Source organism: Pelophylax lessonae (genome assembly GCF_965119305.1).
Source record: "Pelophylax lessonae genome assembly, chromosome: 5".
In the NCBI taxonomy this organism is placed as follows: Eukaryota; Metazoa; Chordata; class Amphibia; order Anura; family Ranidae; genus Pelophylax; species Pelophylax lessonae.
In genome coordinates, this window is record NC_138772.1 from 276,019,682 (window position 1) to 276,044,600 (window position 24,919).

At 46.4% G+C, this 24,919-nt stretch overlaps 1 protein-coding gene across 1 annotated transcript in view; it reads right to left on the minus strand.

Moving 5' to 3' along the window:
• NFX1 (nuclear transcription factor, X-box binding 1) overlaps nucleotides 1-16,324 on the minus strand; it is a 176,914-nt gene extending 160,590 nt beyond the window's left edge. The window contains exons 1-2 of the mRNA XM_082259382.1: nucleotides 16,147-16,324; nucleotides 4,161-5,213 (exon numbers count right to left, since the gene is read on the minus strand). Of these exons, the coding sequence (XP_082115508.1) occupies nucleotides 4,161-5,213; nucleotides 16,147-16,168 (1,075 nt within the window). The 5' untranslated portion in view covers nucleotides 16,169-16,324. The remainder of the gene's footprint in view (nucleotides 1-4,160; nucleotides 5,214-16,146) is intronic.
• Between the last annotated feature and the right edge of the window lie 8,595 nt (nucleotides 16,325-24,919).

Genomic DNA, 24,919 nt, shown 5'->3' on the forward strand with positions numbered 1-24,919 from the left:
AGAAAGCCACGTTTGCAGTTTGCAGGAAGCCACGTGGGGACACAGCAAAAAATGTGAAAGAAGGAGCCCCATTTAGCTGAACTTCTTGGCCTTAAAGCAAAATGCTATGTGTGGGGAAAAGTTAGCACTGCACATCACCCTGAATACTTCATCCCCACCGTGAAACATGGAGGTGGCAGAATCATGTTGTGGAAATGCTTTTCCTCAGCATGGACAGGAATTGATGGGAAGATGGATGGAGGCAAATACATGGCAATCCTGGAAGAAAACATGTTAGAGTCTGCAAAAAAACTTGAGAATGGGGCAGAAGTTCACCTTCCAACAGGACAATGACCCTAAACATACAGCCAGAGCTACAATGGAATGGTTTAGATCAAAGCATATTCATGTGTTAGAATGGCCCAGTCAAAGACCAGACCTAAATACAATTGAGAATCTGTGGCAACATTTGAAAATTGCTTTTCGCAGACACTCTCCATCCAATCTGACAGAGCTTAAGCGGTTTTGCAAAGAATGGGCAAAAACGTCACTCCGATGTGCAAAGTTGGTAGAGACATCCCCAAAAAGACTTGCAGCTGTAATTGCAGCGAAAGGTGGTTTAACAAAGTATTGACTCAGGGGAGCTGAATACAAATGCACACCATACTTTTCAGATCTTTGTAAAAAAAAAAAAAAAAAAAATTTAAAACCAGTTTATGGGCTACCACCGAGAAGAGTAGCAAGAAGCACCAGCATGGCAACCAAGAAGAAAAGGTTCAGGTCAGTCCTGTGCGAAACCACTGCATAGAGCAGGTAAGTAGGACCAAAATAAAAATAAAAATAATAAAAAAATAATAATAAAAACAAATCAAAAGAAGTAAAAATGAAGATCCCGTAAATGTGAACAAGGTCATACAAAAATAACCCTTGAAAAAAAAAAAAAATATATATATAAAATAAAAGTCATAAGAAGGTCTCAAAAACTCACTGGTTCCTTGTATATGCACCAGCAGATTCATTCCGCCAAACTACAGAAGCTAATGTACGTATAATAAATTATTGCACAACCCCTAATATGTTTTGCAGTGGACAACGAAATAATGAAAGCATATACTAGGTTGGGAAATTCATATAGGTCTCCCACCATCATAAACATCTTCATACCTGCAATAACCTTCATTACAGGGGTAAGAAAATGTATAGGGGGGGGACATCCTTACACTAGTGTTCTACACCCCCTAATTATTGTTAAATTATAAGAGTTGATGTCCCATTCTACAATGAGTGTCAGGGGTCTATGGCATTTAAGGTCGTAGATCCACCGAGTTTCTCTTCTAGAGATACTTCTCTTGAGGTTACTACCTCTCCAATGCAGGGTGTATTTTTCAAAAGCTATCACCTCCAAACTGGAGGGGTTTTTGTGATGGTATCTTGAAAAATGTTTGGACAAACTATGACCTACAAAACCTTTCCTAATGTTTGCCAGATGTTCTCCTACCCTGATATTGAGGGTGCCTGTAGTCCCCCCAACATATTGTAAACCACAACTACTGTACAACGGAGTAGATACATTATTCCTCTCGTATGGCAAGTAATAAAACTTTTGACGTTATACTCTTTAGCTGTAACGCTGGATGTGAACAGCTGTATCTTAATTTTTACTTCTTTGATTTTTTATTTTTTTTGTTGATTTTTTTTTTGACGGTTGGGAGGCAATGGCTCTTTAATTTACAGGGGGAGACTTTTTATAATGTTTACATAGAGCTAAATATATAAATATTCTTTTGAATAACTAATAAGATTTAGCATTTTGTAATCTTTGCAATCTCTATAATTCGCTAATCCTGTCCTTTTTAGTGTATTTTCCTCTATTCCTTTTGAACCAATTGGTTTGGGTTTAGATGTGAGACAGGGGGAATGGTAAAGGAAGTAGTTTTATTTCTAAAGTCCGGGGTTCCTGTGTATGTTACAGGAAGTTCTTGTCCCGTAAGATATAAATATACTGAGTGTGACGGCATGCGCTGTACTCCCAATCCCAGTTGACACCTTCTGAGGGAGAAACGCATCGGGTGGAGCAAGCTGAACAGTCAGCCTGCACGGACCACACTGCAGGCGGCCGTGCTTCAGATGTTTGTTTTTCACGAGTTTTATGCAAGTGCAATCTTTTCATAAATAGTTTTTTTTGTGGAAGATATGCACTATCAGCCCTCTTCTTTCTTATCACTGAGCCGGAATCTCCCGAATGTCTGAGCATATGACATCCACCTAGCCCCCTCTGTGAAGCACTGCTAAAGGCTGGTCGATCGCTGGACTCCATCAGGACCCCCTGCTTCCCTGGTCAGCCAGCGCCTCCTTCACTTTAATAATAAAAACATCTATATTTAGGACTTCACAATCACTTTAATACTGCTTCTAAATGGCCAATGTTAGAATAGTACAGACTCTCAGACATACAACAATATAAGGGGATATATCGCACAGAAAATTTCTACTTATGTTTTTTTTTTTGCTCACACTGACAGGTAGTTGTTAATCAGAGTACACACAACTAACAGAAGCCCTTTGTACAATCAAAAATGAGTATTTACTGGTGTGCACTGCAAAACAAAGAACAGAAATAACAAGTGAATGCCCAAGGGGAACAAATCCCCTAATCTTTACACACATTATCTGGTTTGTATTTCTCTCATATTTGACCAGTGAAGCGTTCCCTTCTCCTGTCACTTTGCCCTACTGCCAGAGGCCTAGCTAATGTCACTGAATGACAGGCACAAAGAGAAATTTAAACGCTGATTTTTGACATGAAGAAAATATAAACTGCTGAACTTTAGATATCAGTTCTTAACCACTTAAGCCCCGGAGGATTTGGCTGCTAAAAGACCAGGGGGTGTTTTGCGATTTTTTACTGCGTGACTTTAACGGACAATTGCGCGGTCGTGCGACGCTGTACCTAAACGAATTTGACGTCCTTTTTTTCCCACAAACAGAGCTTTCTTTTGGTTGTATTTGATCACCTGTGCGATTTTTTGATCATGCGCTATAAACAAAAAAAAAGAGCGTAAATTTTGCAAAAATAACAATATTTTTCACATTTTTTTATATGAAATTCCCCCAAAAAAAAAAAATGTAAAAATCAAAATTTTTTAACATTTTCGGCCAATTTGTTTTATGCTACCTATGTTTGGTAAAAATCGCAAAAAGCGTATTTTGATTGGTTTGCGCAAAAGTTATCACGTTTACTAACAAAGGGAAAGATTGTCATTTTTGGTGGGATTTTTTTTACGCGTAATGGCGACAATCTGCGTTTTTTTTTTCGGTACTGCAACATTGCGGCGGACAGATCGGACCCTTGACTGACATTTTTGGGGTTACCAGTGACATTACTGCAGTAATCAGTGCTATATATATGCACTGTTACTGCAAAAATGACACTGGCAGGGAAGGGGTTAACTTTATTGGACAGGGAGGGGTTAAGTGTGTCCTAGGGGCGTAATTCTAACTGTATAGGGACATTGCTATTGGTGTAAAAACAAAGATCAACGGTCCTACATAGTAGAACCGTCTGATCTTCATTTTTACACCAGGGAGAATGACGGGCAGCTTGTTTACATAAGCCGCTCCGCCTTTCTCCCTTCACCGGAGCGATCGTAGTGTGAGCGGCGGACATCGGGTCCGCCGGTCACACGCACTGACTTGTCAGTGAACGAGCCGCGGCGGGCGCGCGCCCGCCCGCAATTGGCTCGCAAGTCAGTGACAGGCGAGTGACGTATCCATACGTCACTGCCTGGCCGGGGCTGACCGCCGCAGTATATAGTCGTGCGGCGGTCGGCAACCGGTTAATATATTACGAACATGTTTAAAGCAGACCATTCCCACCACCTTTTTGCTAAAATTCACACCAGCATGCACCTAAGCAGGCCGATGGCTGATGTGAAACAACCTAACATTTGTGCCTTAAAAATAAAATGTTGCCCCTGCTTACCTTTTGGTTTCTCCTGCATGAATTCCAAGGCACTAGTGATGTAGCCCTGGACGCAAAGATGCCCACTAGGAAAGCTATGTCACTAGTGCCTTCAGGCATCCCTAATCTGCAGGATCTCATAGCAGGGAAGGCTCCCACCTCCCCCCCAGATGAATTTTGTGTGTATATATATATATCTCTATTTTAGAGTTGCACTCACCTGTATGCGTTTCCTTATTCTTTGGTAAGTCATGTTTCTTCCATTGGCGGCTAAACCCAGACTGCATAGATTGTTTAGAAGCACGATCTTGAGAGGAGTGTTTTCTTCCTGCATGCTTCTCTGCATCTGTTGTCCAGCGGTGTCCATGGGACTTTGGCTCCTGATATGTGTTGGACAAGGGAGGCTCCTTTACACGATCCGTTTTCTTCTCTTTAGATGAAAAAACTGCTGAATGAGTTTTATCATGTCTTGAAGGTTTGCTTAACACTTCATCTGCCTTCCTTGTGTGATCATCCTGAGGTTTTTTCCAGTTCAAAGATTCCCGTGAAGGCTTAATTCCAGGACCTGAAGGTTTCTGCTTCTCTTCATTTCCTCTAATACCTTCATAATGATCAAGCGATTTAAAGCGCTCTTCATTATGATTTCCTGATTTCGTAATGTCTCGAGGTGGTATATTTTCAAACATTTCTTCCATTTTTTGCTTGGGAGCTACCCTCTTCTCCCGGTCATACGAATGTTTTGTTCTATCACGGGGTCCACGCAGGGATCCTCCAGACACATGTGTCAGTCTCTTTGGCTTGGCACCACGGCTATCAGCGCTGCCAACTTCTTTCTCACTTTCTGATGAGCACAGGTCACTGGGATCTCTGGTTCTTATACGCCAGTCACCAAGAGGTGTAGTTCCAAATGATGGCCTCGTTGAGGTGTCAGAAAGAGGCTGCCTTGGATGGTTCCTTGTGTGGGATCTTTCACTTCGAGAGCGATGCCACCTTTGATTCTGAAAGCTGTGGTTCTTCACAGGTTTGTTTGTGATCTCTGGGGATCCTTGCCTTCCACTGTTACTCTTGGCAGAACTGTGGTAAGAGTGCATTTTCTGTGAAGGACTGTCATTACTTTCTCTAGTTGGCTGATGTGGTAGAGAAGAGGGCATGTTGCTGGTTCTGCCCCAATTTCTGTTGCTTTCAACTCTGCCATGACTTCTCCAGCTAGAGGGGTGACTTAAGTGCTCTCTAGGGATAAAGTCAGCTGCTTCAGGATTGTATTTTGTCGGCCCTAGGAAACAAATACCACAAATTTAGAAGTCAAATTCAGAATATGTTAAGAGAATTGAAACATTTATCAGGCATCTGCAACTACTTTAAAGTAATTGTAAAGTATATAGTTTTTTTTACCTGCTCTATTGCTGTTGGTTTTGCACAGAGCAGCCCGGATCCTCTTTTTCTCAGGTCTCTCTTCTGTGATCCTGGCCTCTCCCTGCTATTCAGTACCCCCACAGCAAGCAGCTTGCTATGGGGGCACCCGAGCCCAGTCACAGCTCCCCGTGTCCATTCAGACACGGAGCCTGTCCCGGGCCCCTCCCATGATTGGCTAGCTGGCTTTGACAGCAGCGGCAGCAAATGGCACAGCTGCTGTGTCTCAACCAATTAGAAGGGAGAATCTCAGACTGCGGAGACACTTGTGGACATCACTTGACAGAGAGGGACCTCAGGTAAGTGTCATCGGTGCTGAGGAGAGCTGCTGCACACAGAAGGGTTTTTATCCTAATGCATAGAATGCATTAAGATAAAAAAACATTCTGCCTTTACAACTCCTTTAACAATATCCCTATATGTCATGGAAGGATCCAAAGCACAAAAATGCAACAGGCAAATCTTTTCCTTACACAGCACTGCATGTAGCTGTTTGGTTAGATCAGGTCTCACACAAAAAATGGGATTTTTGATTTACCGTAAAATCCATCTCTCTGATGTTCATTGACGGACACAGCTCCTGATTCTTCTTACATTGGGTTATTCTGCCCCCTACAGGAGTAGCACACTAGGCCAGAAGAAGCTTGGACTACACCTATGGACAGTCCCAGGGGGTATACACCCACATTCAGCTATAGGCATTCAGTTTTGTTACAAGCAGAGTCAGAAGAAAGCCAACTCCATAGAGGAGTGGATGCTGTGTCCGTCAATGATCAGAGAAATGGATTTTACAGCAAGTCAAAAATCCCATTTTCTCTTTCGGTCATTGAAGGATACAGCTCCAGAATCTTCTTAATTATTGAGATGTTCCAAAGCAGTGTCATACACGGAGGGGTAGGAAAAGAGCAGAAAAAAAAAAAAAAAAGTCCCAAAGGCTAGCCATAGCCAACCAGGTAACATGGAGCTCAACCGTAACTGGAGCTCATCTGAAGAAAAAAAAAAAAAAAAAATACATCCTCACAGAGGGCCAGGTCCTCTAAACAGCAGCCAGAAAAACCTTGTGGCCATAAGAAGCATCCGTGGATGCCAACACGTCCACTTTATAAAACATTGTAAAAGTGTGCACAGATGACCAGAGCGCCACCTTGTAAACCTGCATCACTGATTTTTGATGACGGAAGGCTCAGGAGGCACTAAGCCCCTTAGTAGTGTGTACCTCAACTGGGAAAGGAGGAGCCTGACTCCTAATTGAATAGGTCTGAATCACTGTCTGTCTGCCCCCATCTGCAAATGGTGGCAGCAGAAGCGGCCAACCCTTTGAGGTCCAACCATGAGTACAAACGGCGAGTCGGACTTCCTAAAAGACTTCGTATCTGCCAATTACACCCTGATTGCCCAAACCACATCCAGGGAATGCAGAGCAATTTCCTTAGGATGTTTAGGCCTGGGACATAGAGAGGCCAACACAATGTCTTCATTCAAATGGGAATCAGAGAGGACCTTTGGAAGGAACAATGAACAGGGACGAAGAGCACCTTAGCGCTTTAAACCAACAGGTAAGGTGAACGACAAGACAAAGCCACCAGCTCTGACACCCTGCACGCAGAAGTAATAGCCACCAAAAAGGCAACCTTCTGGGACAACATAAGCAAGGGAACCTCCAGATATTTTCGAAGAGAGATTCCTGGATGACTAACCAATTTGAGGTCCCACAACAGTAATGAAGACAGCACTGGAAGAACCAAGTGTTGAGCTCCCTGGATAAAAAAAAAGGTACACACCAGGAAATGTGTGGCCAATGGATGTTGAAAGAAAACCACCAAGGCCGAAACCTGGCCCTTGATGGTACTCAAGGCCAGGCGCTGCGCAACCCCCCTTGGAGGAAAGCCAAGATCCGAGCCATCGAAAAAGGAGCGAGGGAGAACCCCAAAAGACACACCCCCCAACGTACGTCTTCCAAGTATGATGGTAGATCTTCCTAGAGGTAGATTTTTAACCTTTAAACAGTGTAATGGGCCATACACACTATAAGATTTTCTGAAGTTTTCCTTTAGACTTACCAAAACCATATAATATGAGGTCAAACCTAAACACTTTCAATTTGTATGCAATCTGGCAGGCCCTTGCACTACATAGAAAAGGTAAATCTGAAGGAAACCTAACCACAAAAGATGGATAGTGTGTATCCAGCTTAAGAATCACAGATTCAGACAAACCTCTATCCTTCAGCTCCTGGCATTCAACAGACAAGCCGTTAAAACCAGCGACTGTAAAAGCAGGATGGAAGATTGGCCTTGGGACAGCAGATCTTCCCTGAAAAGGAAATCTCCAAGGAGCATCAGCGACCAGCCGTACCAGATCGGCGTACCAACACCAGCAAGGTCAATCTGGAGCCACTAGAAAGACTGGAATCCCCTGCTGCCTCAATCCTGCACAGGAGTCTTGTCAGAAGTTTGAGGGGGGGAAAGGCAAACTGACGCCAAGGAGCCACTAATGCGTCTGCAGCGTCGGCCAGAGGATTTTGAAACCATGCCACAAACCTCTGCACCTTCCATGGAATGTGTACAACAGAGAGGGCAGGAACGATCGTTCTGCCCACCTTAAAATGCCAGCTACTACCCGGTCCGCCAGGACACTTCTTGTGCCCCCATGCTGATTGACATAGGCCACGGCCGTGGCATTGTCCGATTGAATTTGTACTGCACACCCCTGAAGACAAATTGTCCAATGATCCAAAGTCTGATCGCTCAGAGTTCCAGTACATCGATCGGCAGACTGGACTCTTCTCAAGTCCAGACACCCTGAGCACAAGCTGTGCCGAGGACGCCTCCCCGCCGGGACAGGCTGGCATCCATGGTGACAACCGCCTAGAACAGGGGGAAACTGTGGATTTGTTTCCCATGTCACCAGAATCAATTTTTGCAGAGATCTTGTGTGGAACTGTGCAAAACGGAATCGCCTTAAAAAGGTAGACACCATCAGGCTCAACCCGAATTCCCTCAGAGCAATCTCCAAGGTGTCCATCAAAAGCAGTTGGAGACTCTGCTTGCAGAAAAAGATCATCCAGGTACCCCACTACCGCCATTCCCCGCTGACACAACATTGCTAGCAACGGGGGTCAACAATTATATAGACCTGTAGAGCGGAGGCGAGACCAACAGGTAAAAACGCCACAAACTAATATTGCTCCTCGCCGACGGCAAAGCAGGGGGAAGTACTGCTGACCGGCACATACTGGAATGTGAAGGTAGGCATCGCTGAGGGTGATAGAAGCTAGAAAATCCCCCAGACAAAGGGACGACACTTCCGTGCAAACGGACTCCATTCTGAACTTCTGTAGCCACACAAAGCAGTTTAGTGACTTGAGGTCCAGAATTGGGCGTACCTTGCCTTCCTTCCAGGGAACTGTAAACAGATTTGAGTAAAACTCCTAAAAAACATCCCGAAGCCAGAATCAGGACAATCACCCCATGAAGTAACAAGTCTTGCACTCCATCAAAGTGACCCTGTAGGTGATCTAGGGACAAGTGCAGGTTGGAAGGGAAGAACCTTTCGGGAGGAAAAGACCGAAACTCGATCTTGTAGCCGGACCGAATGACTTTGTGGACCCACTTGACCTGTACCAGATAGATTCACAGATCCGGAAATCAGCAAAGACGTCCCCCCACCCTAGATACGGGTGAGGGCACCCCTTAATGCAGAGGAAGCCTTGCCTGCAGGTCTAGAAGAGCCCCTTGTGGCTTGCCAGACCAGGTCCTCTTGGAACCTCCAGAGGAGGCCCTGAAGGACTTTTATCACTTAAGGGACGAAAAAGGCCTCTTAGGAGTCCAGAAGAATGGCCCACATCTATGACGGGGCTCCTTGCCCTCGGTAGCCTGCGGAAGAATATTCTTCTCCCCTGTGAGACCCTTAATGTCATCCAGGGAAGCTCCAAAAAGGCGATTCCCCACAAAGGGGAGATCAGATAAGGCCTTCTTAGAAGTCTGGCCCGCAAGCCTCAGTGGAGCCGACCACCCAGGGCCAGAGGATGGGAGGGCAGGGCAGATGCCCAAAATGGAGGGTAGTGGCTTCAGCCACCCTCACTGGGGCCACCCCACATAGCTCCTGACAAGTAGGCCGCAAAGCCGCGGCCTAAATTTGGGGCCAGGTCGGGCTACCTGATGCGGGGGCCCGCTGATGCCAAACCATCTGCTCCCCCAGCCCTACAACTGCAGCAGGGAGCCCAGAGGACATCCCTGCCCTAGTCCCCAACCCCCAGGGTAGCAGGGGAACCCTGCTCAACTCCCGTTGTGCACCAGGGAAAAACCCGGTTAGCAGTAACTCCAACAAGCCCCCCTTAAGAGCATGTGTCCCACCGTCCAAGGGAGGGGCCCACGACCACCCTAAAAACCTCCAGGGGTGGGGGACAGCTACTTGCCATACCAGGAACAGGGTGAGCACCGCTCCTGACAGACCACCGCTCCATCGGGATGTGGGTGGCTGTCGGCCATTAGGACTGCTGCGACTCAAGCTGAGGCCAGGTCGTATGTGCCCTCGTGAGATGTTTAACTCACAGGCCAGCCCGTGTCCAGTAGGGCTCTGTCGTGGCCGACCTAGCACAGAGCTGAGCCCTGTGCGCGCTCGCTGGCCAGACTGAGGGGATCCTCTGTATCTAGATTATCCAATCCATCACCCAGTCCGGCAGTTGATAGTAGATTCTGACAGGAACAAAATAAAGATATGAAAAAAAATCCTTCAAAAACAGTAATAAATTGCTAGGGCCAGAGATCTAGGTAAGGAACTAGGTCCTTACTCCTGACTAGGCAGAATAAAAAAAAAAAAAAAAAAAAAATTGAGTGCCTCTTGACTACCCATAGACCTAGTCAAGCTTTTTCCTGCCTAGTGTCCTACTCCTGTAGGGGGCAGTATAACCCAATGGTTAAGAAGAATCAGGAGCTGTGTCCATCAATGAACGAAAGAGAAAAATGTCCTCACCCCAGCATCAGTAAGAATAAACGTGGCCTCAGGGTTGGTGGTCAGGAGGAGGCATAGTGCACCATCACTGGTGTCAGTGGGAAGGAATAGTGCCCCATCACTGGTGTCAGTGGGAAGGAATAGTGCCCCATCACTGGTGTCAGTGGGAAGGAATAGTGCCCCATCACTGGTGTCAGTGGGAAGGAATAGTGCCCCATCACTGGTGTCAGTGGGAAGGAATAGTGCCCCATCACTGGTGTCAGTGGGAAGGAATAGTGCCCCATCACTGGTGTCAGTGGGAAGGAATAGTGCCCCATCACTGGTGTCAGTGGGAAGGAATAGTGCCTCATCACCGGTGTCAGTGGGAAGGAATAGTGCCTCATCACTGGTGTCAGTGGGAAGGAATAGTGCCTCATCACTGGTGTCAGTGGGAAGGAATAGTGCCTCATCACTGGTGTCAGTGGGAAGGAATAGTGCCTCATCACTGGTGTCAGTGGGAAAAAGTCGGAAAAATATGGGGTGAAACAACTAATCAACATAATCGATTAGTTGGTCAGCCTATTAGGTTGGCCTGCATACAGAATGTATTTTTTGCTTACATATCAGGAAATACAGTGCAGCACACATACTGCTCAGTACACAGTTCACATACATCCCAAAAAAATTTAACAATATCAAAAAGTTATTTTATTTCAGCAATTCAATTCAAAAAGTTAAACTCATTTACAGGTATGTCAGCATACACAGAGCAACAGTTCATACATGTCAGGAAGTCCCTAAGAACTTGTGAACGTGTCAAGAGCAATGGCTCATAGGGCATGTAATCCTGGGAAGAAGGAAGTGAGTGGTTCTAAAGGCAGACTTATTTATTTTTACCTTTCTATAGAGGCAGTCGATACTATACTTTGCGGCTTGCTATAGGGGCACTCTGGAGGCAGGAGGAGCCAGAAGCATTGGTGGGGGACCCCAGATGAGGCCAATCAAGGCTGCTCTGTGCAAAACCATTACATAAAGAAGGGAAGTATAACATGTTGGATGTTTAAAAAAAATAAATATCCAACGTTTTACAATCACTTTAAGGGCTCTGTGCAGGGAGGATCAACTTCTGAACCCAGAGAAGGTGGAGACCGACAGACTGGAGGTAATAGAAGTCATTACAATTCCATTTCAATTAAAAAAAAAAAAAAAAAAGTTTACCAGTATTGTGCATTATATTTAAAAGGATTATATCCATGCAAAAAAGACTCAGCCTTTAGTACTACTTTAATATACCACCCCTCATATAGCTTCATGTCAGACTCCTAGTAAAATACCCTGTATATCAGACTTCTGCAGATATACAGAGATATAGATAATGATACAGATTCACCTCACATTTTTGTAAATATTTTAATAAATTGTTTCATGTGAGAACAGTGAAGAAATGAAAATTTGCTACAATGTAAAGTAGTGAGTGTACAGCTTTCTTCACTGTTCTCACATGAAAATATATAATAAAATTTACAAAAATGTGAGGGGTGTACTCATTTTGCGAGAGATGTACTTTTGTGAGATACTGTATATCTCTTTCACTGTATAAATAACCCCTTATTACGATCAGTGATTTCTTGTCGTTTTGGTACTATGAAAAAGTTGTTTTTTTTTTTTCCCCTATCATGACGGATGATAATAAAACAAACAAACAAACAAACAAACAAAACAAAGAAAAAGAGAAAAAAAAAAAAAAAAAAAACACACCATGTAGCTGCTACTAAGTGCCCGACTCGCAGGCAGTTTACACACCCAAATGCGAACTGCTGGGAGTGTCAATACAAAGTGAACGATACCCCCAGATTAGTTTGCATATCGCAGTGCGAACCGTCAGTTCAGACAGGAATCGGATCGCATAGTGTGAACACCCATGCAAGCCGATTCTGGTGTGGATCCAAAAAAAAGGTCCTGCGCTACTTTGGTACGAATGCGATGCAAATTCAGCCATACAATCTCTATAACTGAATTTTCATCGCACAGACATCACATGTGATTTGCGTAGCAGTGCGGTGCGAATCACATGCGATGTCTCACACATCGCATATGTGTGAACTGGCACTAAATGTCTTATGCTGCCCATACACATCAATTTTTGGACAAGAATATTCGTACCAAATTGAAAAGAAAATATTCATACACATTTTTTTGTACATTCGATGAACGGACCAATGTCACTCGAAAATTTCACTTGCTTTTAACATTAATTTTTAAAATGAGTGTAATTGTCCAAAAGAAAAACCACATGCACTGTGCGAAACTTCATTTGAGAAAAGTTTTCTATTCTGCTCCTTCGAGTTCTCCCATCACTGTGGTCGCAAACTAACATTTATTTGACCCCCACTAACGATTAGAAAAATGAACGAACGTTCTTAAAACAAAAATTTTCCAAGGAACAATTTGTTTAGGTTTGGCCAGCATAAGTGACAGCAGACGCAGGGAGCTTGTATCACGCTACTTGCCTATGACATGGGTGTCTGTCACGCATAATATTATATTACAATCCTGTTAGAAAATCTGCAAAACAGTGTTTTAGGTTTTTTTAACATTTTTTTTTTTCTTTAAATAAAACGGGGAGGAATTAGTGCCCCCGTCACTGGCGTCGGCGGGGAAGAATTAGTGCCCCCGTCACTGGCGTCGGCGGGGAAGAATTAGTGCCCCCGTCACTGGCGTCGGCGGGGAAGAATTAGTGCCCCCGTCACTGGCGTCGGCGGGGAAGAATTAGTGCCCCCGTCACTGGCGTCGGAGGGGAGGAATTAGTGCCCCCGTCACTGGCGTCGGAGGGGAGGAATTAGTGCCCCCGTCACTGGCGTCGGAGGGGAGGAATTAGTGCCCCCGTCACTGGCGTCGGAGGGGAGGAATTAGTGCCCCCGTCACTGGCGTCGGCGGGGAGGAATTAGTGCCCCCGTCACTGGCGTCGGCGGGGAGGAATTAGTGCCCCCCGTCACTGGCGTCGGAGGGGAGGAATTAGTACCCCCGTCACTGGCATCGGAGGGGAGGAATTAGTACCCCCGTCACTGGCATCGGAGGGGAGGAATGTCAGTGGCAGAAATTTTGTACCACTGTTGGTGTCAAGTGTGGCGAATAGTGCCTTAACTCTCCATATCACTGGGATCAAAAGTGACCCAGAGGCCGGCTAAAAGCAAGCAAAGGGCCGCAGTTTGGAGACCACTTGAAATCAGAATGATGATCACAATCACCAACAAGGAATCAGATTTAAGCGTAACGTCAGATTTGTTAAGGGATTATTTGTGCATTATATGGAACCTGCAGATCATCACTGTTCTCCATATTGCCCTATTCAATATCTAAAAGAAAATCTAGCATTGGCACTTAAAGCCAAAATTTAGTCAGAGATAGAAAAACAAAAATCAGCACAAGGGACATTACAGTCACAGGGATACGTCCTTTGCGCTGCTGCCTCCTCTATTAGCTGAAATCTTCCTCCATCGGTACACCCTACCCCCACTGCTGTAATCTTCCAGTGTGCTGGGGGTTAATATAGTCAATTGAGCAGTGACAGGCACTTGCCAAGAATGCCCACCTGTGCCCTCCCTTTCTGCCCACCTTCTCCATTCATAGAAGTCTTTTTACAGCCTCTAAGAATGAAAGGCCCCTTTTTTGGTCGATTTAAGTGTATCCAAACTGAAAAACCAAAATGGAAAGTTTTCTTAAATACCTACCAAATTTTCCTTTCCTGGAGTTAATCTATGGCAGCATACATGTGGTTTAGTATGCTGCCATGGATTGGTGCCAGGAAAATATACTGACACTCCATGAATGTGGTAGCTGTATTTGTTGTCTTTTTCGGGATTTTTTTCTCCCCTTTATTTCACTTGGTATTCTTGACAGTAAAGTACACACTTCTTTCTGTTCACTGCACAGTCAGTGTTGGTCCCAGGTATCTCTGAACTACAAAAACCCCCCTTTCCAATGTAAAGGAGATGAGGGTGGAGGCATTTTTCAGTTCGAACCATCTTCCTGTCCTAGGGGTGACAACACTGCTCCTCCACAGTTTTTGTTACAGCAAGTGCTGTCATTGGACAGAAAGTGTGTTACTGACAGCACCCCAGGTAAAAATAAAGGGGGAAAGACCTGAAAAAAGAAAAACAAATGCAGTCACTGCATCTAAGGAATTGAAAGCTGCAATTATATTTTTGTTCTTAGATCTAGATACACCAGAAAAGATAATTTGGTATATGAGGGGTCTGGAAACTAAAATCTTTGGTCATCAGAGTCTCTGGCAGATATAAAAGACGATCAGACATTGTTCTTCTCTAGCAAATATCAGTTTTGGGAGGACTGACCCTTGAAAACAAGATTAGTAAAAACAATGCCAATCACTGCCTTAACCAGGTAATGAAACAAGACAGTCCCGGGCAGGTAATGAAACAAGACAGTCCCGGGCAGGTAATGAAACAAGACAGTCCCGGGCAGGTAATGAAACAAGACAGTCCCGGGCAGGTAATGAAACATGACAGTCCTGGGCAGCCCTTTACTGCACTGATGGGATTGAGAAAATACAAGGTGAGGAGTAAAGCTGGCCATGAATGGATCAAAATTCAGCTGGTTCAGTAAGGACCGGACAAAATTTGGATCCATTGTGACTGCTCCCACTTGACAGAAGTTGGTCTAAACCAGGGGACTCCAAACTAAACAAAAGGACCAGTTTACTGCCCTTCAGGCTTTAGAGGGGCAAGACTGTGGCCAGTAAAAGAAGAAAATGTCCTGGCGCCAGCGGCCAGAACCAGTGCCCCCTTCGTCGCTGCCAGCGGGGAGAGGACCAGTGCCCCCTTCGTCGCTGCCAGCGGGGAGAGGACCAGTGCCCCCTTCGTCGCTGCCAGCGGGGAGAGGACCAGTGCCCCCTTCGTCGCTGCCAGCGGGGAGAGGACCAGTGCCTCAAGGGCTGGTTAAAAGCAGACAAAGGGCTTCAGTTTGAAGACTCAATAGACTTCTGTGGAATGGACATGATTAATGTATTTAGACAGCGGAGAGTATTCCTCTTCCACCTCAATTGCATGGATGAAAGAATCAAAAACTTTTTTTTCTTCTTTTAACCTGCTAACTGAAAAAAATAATAAAACACCCACCACAATCCATCTTATCCAGCTTAATAGAACATAACTGAGCTCTCTACCAACTCTTATCGGTTAGCATTGTTCCCAGCTATCTCTGTGGGCCACAAAACACCTGCCCTCTGTTATGAGGTGGAAGAGAGATGTTCTGTAATCCTAACATACTTCCTGTCCTAGAAAAAAAGAAAACGAATGCAGCCATCACATCCAAGAAATCTGGAATAAATAACATTTTCCATTCTTGGGTTTAGATACACTCAAGATGATTTGGGCATGTGAAGGTCTGGGAAGTCAAAGACGGGGATCTTGTCTTCAGAGTCCCTGGCGGACAGATCTCTCAGGTAGGGAAGACTAGATCAGTATGAATCGGATACAGATTCTGGCAGGATTGGTGGAACATTGGATGAAGCAGATGTTTGATTGCTGTCATTGAGAAATCACAGAGTTGTACTATGAAGTGATCCATTGATCTCCATGATTGAACCAAGCTGATGGCCTCCATTTACCTAGAATGAGGAGCTGCCATCAGGCTGGGTGTGAGGAATCCATGTGATCAGAGCCTTGCTGTGTCAGCTCGGTCACTGACAACCTACCAATGGCTGATGGAATAGAAGGAGCTCACACTCATTACATAGAGAACACACAACTCCCACCACGGAGCCCCGAGCTGTGCTGTACAGGGGACCCTTCTAATGTAAGCTAGGCTCAAGCAGCAACATGAAGAAGGCTCCCAGTCCTTACCTGATGGCTGCGCCTCCGCCATACCTCCACTGCCCGGCGCCTGTCCCGGGGGATACGGATCACGTGACAAAGTTTCCCCTGGTATAGAACCCCCGAACAAGCTCGAGCAGCGCACTCCTATCACTGAGAGATCAACACGATCCTGCCTGCCGCTGACGTCACACAGCCAGTCACCGTGCCCTTCTCTTACCCCGAGGTGCGCATGCGTACAGGGCCCCCTCCGCTTCCACAGTCTTTTTTTTTTTTTCTTATTCCTCAACTAGCTTTATGTAAAGTGACAAAGGAAGAAGTGGCTGTGCTGAAGTTATTGAAAAACGTGTACTGTATATTGTATTTAACCACTTCCGCCCCTTCATGACTAGGCCGCTTTTTTTTTTTTTGCATTACTTTAACCCCTTTAAGACCGAAAGATTTTCCTGCTTAATGACCAGGCCCTATTTTGCAATTCGGCACTGCCTTACTTTAACGGACAATTGCATGCTCGTGTGACGCTGTACCCAAATAAAATTGATGTCCTTTTTTTTCCCACACATAGAGCTTTCTTTTGGTGGTATTTGATCACCTGTGCAATTTTTATTTTACAAAAATAACGACAATTTAAAAAAAAAAAAAAAAAACAATATTTTTCACATTCTGCTATATAACATTCTCAAAAAAGAAAAATTTAAAAATCAAGATTTTTTTTAACATTTTAGGCCAATTTGTTTTCTGCTACATATTTTTGGTAAGAAAAATCGCAATAAGCGTATTTTGATTGGTTCATGCAAAAGTTATCATATCTACTAACTACGGGAAAGATTTATGTCCTTTTTATTGTTTTTTTTTTACAAGTAATGGCGGCGATCTGCGATTTTTTTGCGGGACTGCGACATTGCGGTGGACAGATCGGACTTCTAACTGACATTTTTGACTCTTTTGGGGGGACCAGTGACATTACTACGGTAATCAGTGCTAAAAATATGCACTGTTACTGTAATAATGACACTGGCAGGGAAGAGGTTAAAAGTATAGTTGATCAATGAGTTAAATGTTAGCCTAGGGGAGTGATTCTAACTGTGGAGGGGCGTGGCTTGTGAAATGACCATAGAGACATGTGATCCTATATAGAAGGCTCACATGAGCTCTGTGATCATTTCAGGGAGAAGAGCGGTTGGCTGTGTTTACAACAGATGACCGTCCTTCTCTCTCAGCGGGGAATGCTCGCGGGTGTCAATCGTAGCCCCCTGACCCATGCATCGGCTTCCCCGCTGCCGAGTGGGGGCAGGAGCGCTCTGCCAGCTGCGTACGATCGCCCCGTAAGCTTCCCGCGTGCGACCAATATACCGCCTACGTCGGTTTGCGCAGGAGAGCCACCCTGCCGCAGTAAAACTGCAGCGGGTGGTCGAGAAGTGATTAACTGACCATTGCACACTCGTGCGATGCTGTACCCAATTAAAATGAATGTCCTTTTTTCCCCACAAATAGAGCTTTCTTTTGATCACCTCTGCATTTTTTTTTTTTTGGCACTATAAACAAAAAAATACTGACAATTAAAAAAAAAAAAACAATATTTTTTATTTTCTACTTTAAAACACATCCAATAAAAAAAATTATTTTTTTTTTATCAATTTAGGCCAATATGTATTCTGCTACATATTTTTGGTAAAAAAAAAATCCCAATAAGTATAGATTGATTGATTTGTACAAAGTTATCGCGTCTACAAACTATTTGATATTTTTATGGAATTTTTATTTTTTTACTAGTAATGGTGGTGATCAGCGATTTTTAGCTGGACTGCTACTTTGCTGTGGACAAATCTGACACTTTATTAGTGACACTTTTTGGGGACCAGGGACACTAATACAGTGATCAGTGCTAAAAATATGCACTGTCACTGTACTAATCACACTGGCAGGGACGGAGTTAACATCAGGGGCAATCAAAGGCTTAAATATGTTCCTGTGTGTGCTTTCTAACTGTGTGGGGGTGCTTTGACTAAGGGAAGACAGAGATCTGTGTTCCTGCTTAGTACAAACACAAGATCTCCATCTTCCCCTCTCACAGAACGGCAGTCTGCTTTGTTTACATAGGCAGACCATCGTTCTGCCTCTCTCCCTAGAGATCGCAAGGTGCCGGCGAACATCGGGTCTTCCAGACCTGCTGATTGGCTCCCGCTGTGTCCAGCCACAGTGGGAGTGGGTAGCTAGCGGCACGCCCCAGACCCATTGCACAAAATCACATACAGGTACATGATTCCATGCAGGAAGGCCGCCCTGCCACAGTATATCTGCGTGGGACAGTCCAGAAGAGGTTAAAGAGGAGTTCCAGCCTGTAAAAAAAATGAAGTACAAATACTGTAGCTGCTGACTTTTAATATAAGGACACTTACCTGTGCAGGTATCCCGGGATGTCAGCCGACTCGTCCATTGGCTGTGGGTGCAGGTGCCAGCATCTTCACTAAGGAAACAGGAGCACATTTATTTACTGACAACCTAAAAAAAAAAAAAGACAGAACTCATATTAAAAACGTAGGCTCCGGGGGGCGTGTCCGGATGTGAGCAAGACAGGACGTGTCTCGGCGGAGCTCCTGGAACATCCTGCCGTTTATCCTTACCGAGCGTTTTCCCGGACCCGTGCCCGTTCCCGATCGGTGGGGGAACCTCTTCCTGTCTTGGGGATGCCTTCTTCTGCCTCCAACACTCCCGGAAAGGCCCGGACGGATCCACGCCAGACCCGCTCCACTCGCAGCCAGGCCCAGAGCTCCACTTCTGCCATCTTGGCGCCGTCACAAGCACCTCAGCGTGCCTTGAGAGCGAGCGCGGCCATGGAGCAGCGTGGAGACGGTTCCTCACAGGTACAGCCGACTATACCATCCCAGCCCTCTGCCTCGCAGCATTAGGCCGACCAGCGGGCCATCACAGCTCCTATCCTGGCGGCCATTGACGGCTGCAAGTCCGCCCTCATGGTGCAGATCGATTACCTGGCCTCCGAGTGCACCCTGATCCGCCATGACCTCGATAAAATGAGGGGCCGCATCACTACTGCGGAGGGTCGCATTTCTGATGTGGAGGACAACACGACCGCACATGCCGCTTAATTAGCAGAACTCCAAGGCCTGGTCAAGTCCCTACAGCACCGCATGGACGATGCTGAAGACCGTCAGCGACGGAACAATGTAAGAGTGGTGGGGCTCCCTGAAGGGGTGGAGGGGTCTAAACCAGCCATATTTGCGGAACAATTTTTTAAGCAATTGCTCACCCTCACTGATCTGCCCCCCACCTATGTTGTGGAGCGAGCCCATCACGTTCCCATGGGTGCTAGGCCGCCAGGGGCCCCACCAAGACCCTTTCTGGTAAAATTCCTGAACTATCGGGATTGTGACATGCTCCTGGCTGAGGCTCGGAAGCATCAGGATTTACATTTTGAAAATACACGAATCATGCTCTTTCCGGATTTCTCGGCTGAAACCCAGAGGAAGCGCCGGTCGTTTACAGAGGTCCGTAAACGTCTCCGAGCTAAAGAAATCAAATATAGCATGCTGTACCCCAGCAGACTCAGGGTGCAATTTAATGGCTCTGTGAACTTCTATGAATCTCCCCAGGAGGTCTCGGATTGGCTGGACAGTCTTCGTTGATGACCTGAAGTGGGCTGCTCTTCTCTGCGGATCTGTCCCCTACTTCTTGGAGTGTTGGTGACTATTTTGTGCATATTTTTTTCTTTTTTCCCCACATTTTGTTTTCTTGATTTTATAGGATCCTGTTTGCCCAGGGGCTCCGCTGAAGTCTCTATAGCAACTACTAGGTACCTGTCGAAATTTGTTTGCACTGCACAGCGTTCACTGACTCTAATGTTGAAGAGTTTGGGGTTTCAGGCCCGTACCAGCCGGGTTTTGCCAGGTTTCTCTGGCTTTTTTGATGTTGCTGGTACAAGGGCATTTGGGCAGTTTTTTGGGCAGCTCTACCTTTTTCTGACTATGTGGATCCTCTGGGCCTGCTGGCTCCAATGGTGCTCTCAATGTGTCTTGGACAACTGGATTATGGACTTCCTGGCCCCGTATGACTGTTTTTTCCATCCTCCCTTTATTTTTTTGCACGTTCCCCATGGCTGATGTTTATAGATTCCTCTCATGGAATGTGAGGGGGCTCAATAGCAAGTATAAGCGGGCTGCTGTATTTCAATATCTTAAGCAATATAAACCGCATGTGTTCCTCCTTCAGGAGACCCACCTGGATGGCAGTATGGTCCAGGCCCTTAGAAAACCGTGGATACAAAAGGCGTTTCATGCCATTTATTCCACTTATGCCCGAGGTGTCTCGGTCCTGATTAGTAAAGCTATTCCCTGTTCCATCCACCAGGTGATCTCTGATCCGGAGGGGCGCTTTGTGGCTTTAGTCATAACCCTGTATTCTCTCAAAATGCTTTTGATTAATGTTTATGTACCTCCGCCCTTCAGGGTGCAGCTACTGTATGACCTTATGGACAAGCTTTCTGATCATGTCTCCCTACCGGTGCTTATGATGGGTGATTTTAATGCCATTCTGGACAGTGGGCTGGATACTTCCAACTCCAGTCGGCCGGCCTCGCTCGACCTTTTGGCTTGGGCATCTGCTATGGGCCTGGTGGAACTCTGGCGTTGGAAGTATCCTGACGATAGGTGTTATTCCCACCTTTCTGCCACGCATCGTTCTGCGGCTCACATTGACCTGGCTTTTGGTAATGCTCATCTCATATCCCTCCTTTCAACTGCTGACTATCTGGCTGGGGGGGTGTCTGATCATAACCCGCTTCTCTTGACAGTGCACCTCCGTGTGGAGGCTAGAGAGCGGGGCTGGCGGCTCTCCTCTGGATGGCTCCAGCATGAGCAGATTTCCTCCCAGCTGACAGAGGTCATCCAGACGTATTGGGAGAGCAATGAGGGTTCTGCAGGGCCGGGAGTGGTGTGGGAGGCGTTTAAGGCGGTGGCCAGAGGGGAGTGTATAGCCGGCATTAAGTCTGCTAGAAAAGACCACAACAGTACCATCGTGTCCCTGCAGGAGGAGGAGAGGGAGAGGGCGAAGGCGCATGCGGAGTCACCTTCTGATTCCAGTTATGCTTCCTTACTGGAGGCGCGACGCACACTTTCTCTCCACTTCTCGACCTCGCCCACACTGAGGCTTCTCATGTGCGGGCTTCGGTGTTTGCGCAGGGAGATAAAAATGGCAAACTTTTGGCGAGGCTGGTGGCGGATCAAAAGGCCCCGATTAATATTCCGCGTATCAGGAGTTCGGGGGGTGACCTCTTGACGGACCCCGCAGACATACTGGCTGAGTTCAGACGGTACTTTGAGACCTTGTACGCCCCTACCCCTGACTACGACCATACTGCCATGGAACTGCTCCTTCGAGATCTTGACCTCCCCACTTTGGCTGCAGACGACAGTGCCCTCCTTGACGCCCCTATCACCCCTCTAGAGGTGGAAAAGGCTATAGCCGCGTTCCCTCCACATAAGGCCCCGGGTCCCGATGGGTTCCCCGCTGATTTTTATAAATCGTTCGCTGAGCAGCTGGCCCCACGCCTTAGTAGCCTATTTCAATGCTGTCTTGAGGAGGAAGCTCTCCCTCCCTCCATGCTCGACGCTTACATGGTGTTGTTGCCGAAGCCAGGTAAGGATCCCTTAAATTGCTCCTCCTACAGACCCATAGCCCTCTTAAATACTGATCTGAAGGTCCTTTCCAAGGTCTTAGCGTCCCGGCTGGCGGGGGTCATCCATACTTTGGTTGATCCGGACCAGACGGGTTTTATGCCGGGTAAGTCGGTGGACACCAATATTAGACGCCTCTTTACCCATCTTCAGTTGCCCAATGCTTACTATCCGCAGAGGATTGTGGTCTCTATTGATATTGAGAAGGCTTTTGACTCAGTCGACTGGTCGTACATGCATAAGGTACTGGAGCTGATGGGTTTCGGCCCTACGTTCCGGATGTGGGTCAGGCTATTGTACTCCTCTCCTCGTACGGCCATTCGGCTGGGTCTAGCCAAATCTGAGTACTTTGGGGTGGGGCGGGGTACCCGACAGGGTTGCCCCCTCTCCCCCTTTTTGTTTGCCCTCACAATTGAACCGATTGCCACTGCTCTCAGAACCTCTGAAGCCTTTGATGCCATTCGCGTGGGGTCCATTAGGGAGTGCGTAGCACTTTATGCAGACGATATGCTGCTCTTCCTTAGGGACTTGGGTCCCTCCCTGCTGGCGGTTTTGCACATTCTGGACATGTTCGGTACCTACTCGGGGCTCCGGGTGAACTGGGGGAAATCTTCCGTCCTTTCTCTTGCCGGGGCCCCGATGACGGTCTCCCCTACTGATCCTCCTCTATGTTGGGTGGACTCCTTCACCTACCTGGGGGTTAAAGTTACGCGGTGCCCGGGGGACTATTACACCCTGAATCTCCTCCCGCTTGTGCCTAGACTACAACAGCTGGTGCAGGTGTGGAAGAGGCTCCCGCTCTCATTGCTTGGCCGTATTGCCCTATTAAAGATGAAGTTTCTACCTGTGGTGCTGTATTTTCTGCGGCACTCCCCCACTTAAGTCCCTAGAGCTTTTTTCCGCAAGTTGGATGGCATCATTGGTTCTTTTTTGTGGTCACCAGGGGCCCCTAGGATAGGCCTGCCCAAAGCTAGTGGTGGACTCGCCCTCCCTGACTGGCATAAATACTACCTGGCAGGGCAGATGGTATTCGCGAGGCGTTGGTTGCGGGCGGATGCAGAAGATTCGGCTACGGTTCTGGAGGCTGCGCACTTGGGGTCCTATGAAAGTTTGCGCCTGCCATTATTTCGTGGGGTGGGCACTGACCTGCCATTGACTGATTCTATGAAGGCTACAATTAAGGCGTGGGGTCAGACGGTGAAGCTGGCGTGCCCCAGTTACCTTGGGTTTTCACCATCTACCCCCCTATGGATGAATCCCAGACTTCCTCATTTCTACCACCTTCCGGACCCAGGGGTGTGGGCTGCTGTTGGAATAAAAACGCTGGGAGACATTACCACGGAGGGTGACTTGGTTACTTTTGATACCTTACGTTCTCGACACAACCTGCCCACGACTTATTTTTTTCGCTTCTTACAGCTAAGGCACGCTTTTCAGAGTCAGTTTGCGAATCTTCGGATTGAATCGGTGCCGTCAGATTTGGAGTTAATGCTGACTAACCCCGACCTTAGTAAAACACTGTCTACTATCTACAAGGAAATGTTTTGACTGACCGCCCCGGGGATTGTGCGATGTAGACAGCGGTGGACGGAGGATATTCCTGACCTGCAGGGGGACGACTGGGATGACCTTTGGACTGATCCTTTTAAACACCTGGTGGCGGCTAGGGATAAGTTCATCCAATTTAAATTTCTCCACAGAGTGTATTATACGCCTGCCCGGTTGGCCAAGATCTTTCCTACGGCATCCGCTGAGTGCTGGCGTTGCTCGGCTGCCCTCTTGCCTGGGGAGGGTACTTGTGGCCCTGGTTCCGCTGACCCAGAGCGTCTGTCTCCTGGGCCTGGTGGAGGAGGTGGTCCCCTCGGTGGCTCATAGGACGCTCTTGATAATCCTGTTATTCTATGCCAAGAAGGCTATCCTGTTGCACTGGAAAAAGGTGTCCCCTCCTTCGTTAGAATTCTGGAAGGGGCTGGTGAACGCTGTTTTACCTTTGTATAAGGCCACATACATGTCCCGGGGTTGTCTCCGAAAATTTGAAAAGGTATGGAAGGCTTGGGTGGAATCTACAGAGACAGTGGGATAATTCTGATGGGGTAACGACTCCACCTTGGTTGTCTACTTAGGCCCGCTCTTTCACTAGTCCTTTTCTTTCAGTCGGGGAATGTCTCTCTTAATTTTAACTTTTGATTTGATGTTCTGATTCAGTTGTCATGTACTATGTTTGTATCTTGCACCTCTGGGGCTGGAGGGGCGGTCTGGGTAGGTTGTGCTGCTCCAGCCGCCCCGGGCCCCACTACTCTACTCTGTTCTGTTGGTTAAGCTGCCCACTGGGTGGGTCGGGAGGGGTTGTTGTACCGTCCCGCCGTGTTAGGGACTGGTAACTGTCATTGTTTGTATTTTTCTTGTTGCCAAAATCAATACAAATAATTTTTCAAAAAAAAAAAAACGTAGGCTCCGTTGACAGCTGTGTGTACCGGAATCGCGTATTTCTGCCCGCAATTCCAGAATTGTGGAAAACACAGGATGCGTTTGCGATACCAATATTTTTTAACCACTTGCCAACCGGGCCAATTCTGACATTTCTCTCATATATGTAAAAATCTGTGTTTTTTTTGCTAGAAAATTACTTAGAACCCTCACACCTTATATATATATATATATATATATATATATATATATATATATATATATATATATGGTATTTGCGCAGCAATTTTTCAAACGGGTTTAGAAAAAAAACTTTCACAAATAAAAAAAAACAAAAAAAAATAATAATATTTACCCCAATTTAATTGTATAATTTGAAAGATGATGTTACACTGATTATTTATTTTATTTTTACACTTTCCATAAGGGTCCATTCACACTAGCGCGACTTGTCAGGCGACTTGGTCGCCTGACAAGTCGCGGTCGGTCGCCTGCCATTGATTAGCACAGGACCCGTTCTAATAGGAGCGACACAAGTTGCTCCGACTTAGAAAAAGCGTCCTGTACTACTTTGGGGCGACCTGGAGGCGACTTGCATTGACTTCAATTATATGAAGTCCGTGCATGCCGCTCCAAGGTCGCCCCAGCAAGTCGCGTCGCCCCTGTCCGAATGGGCTCTAAAGGTT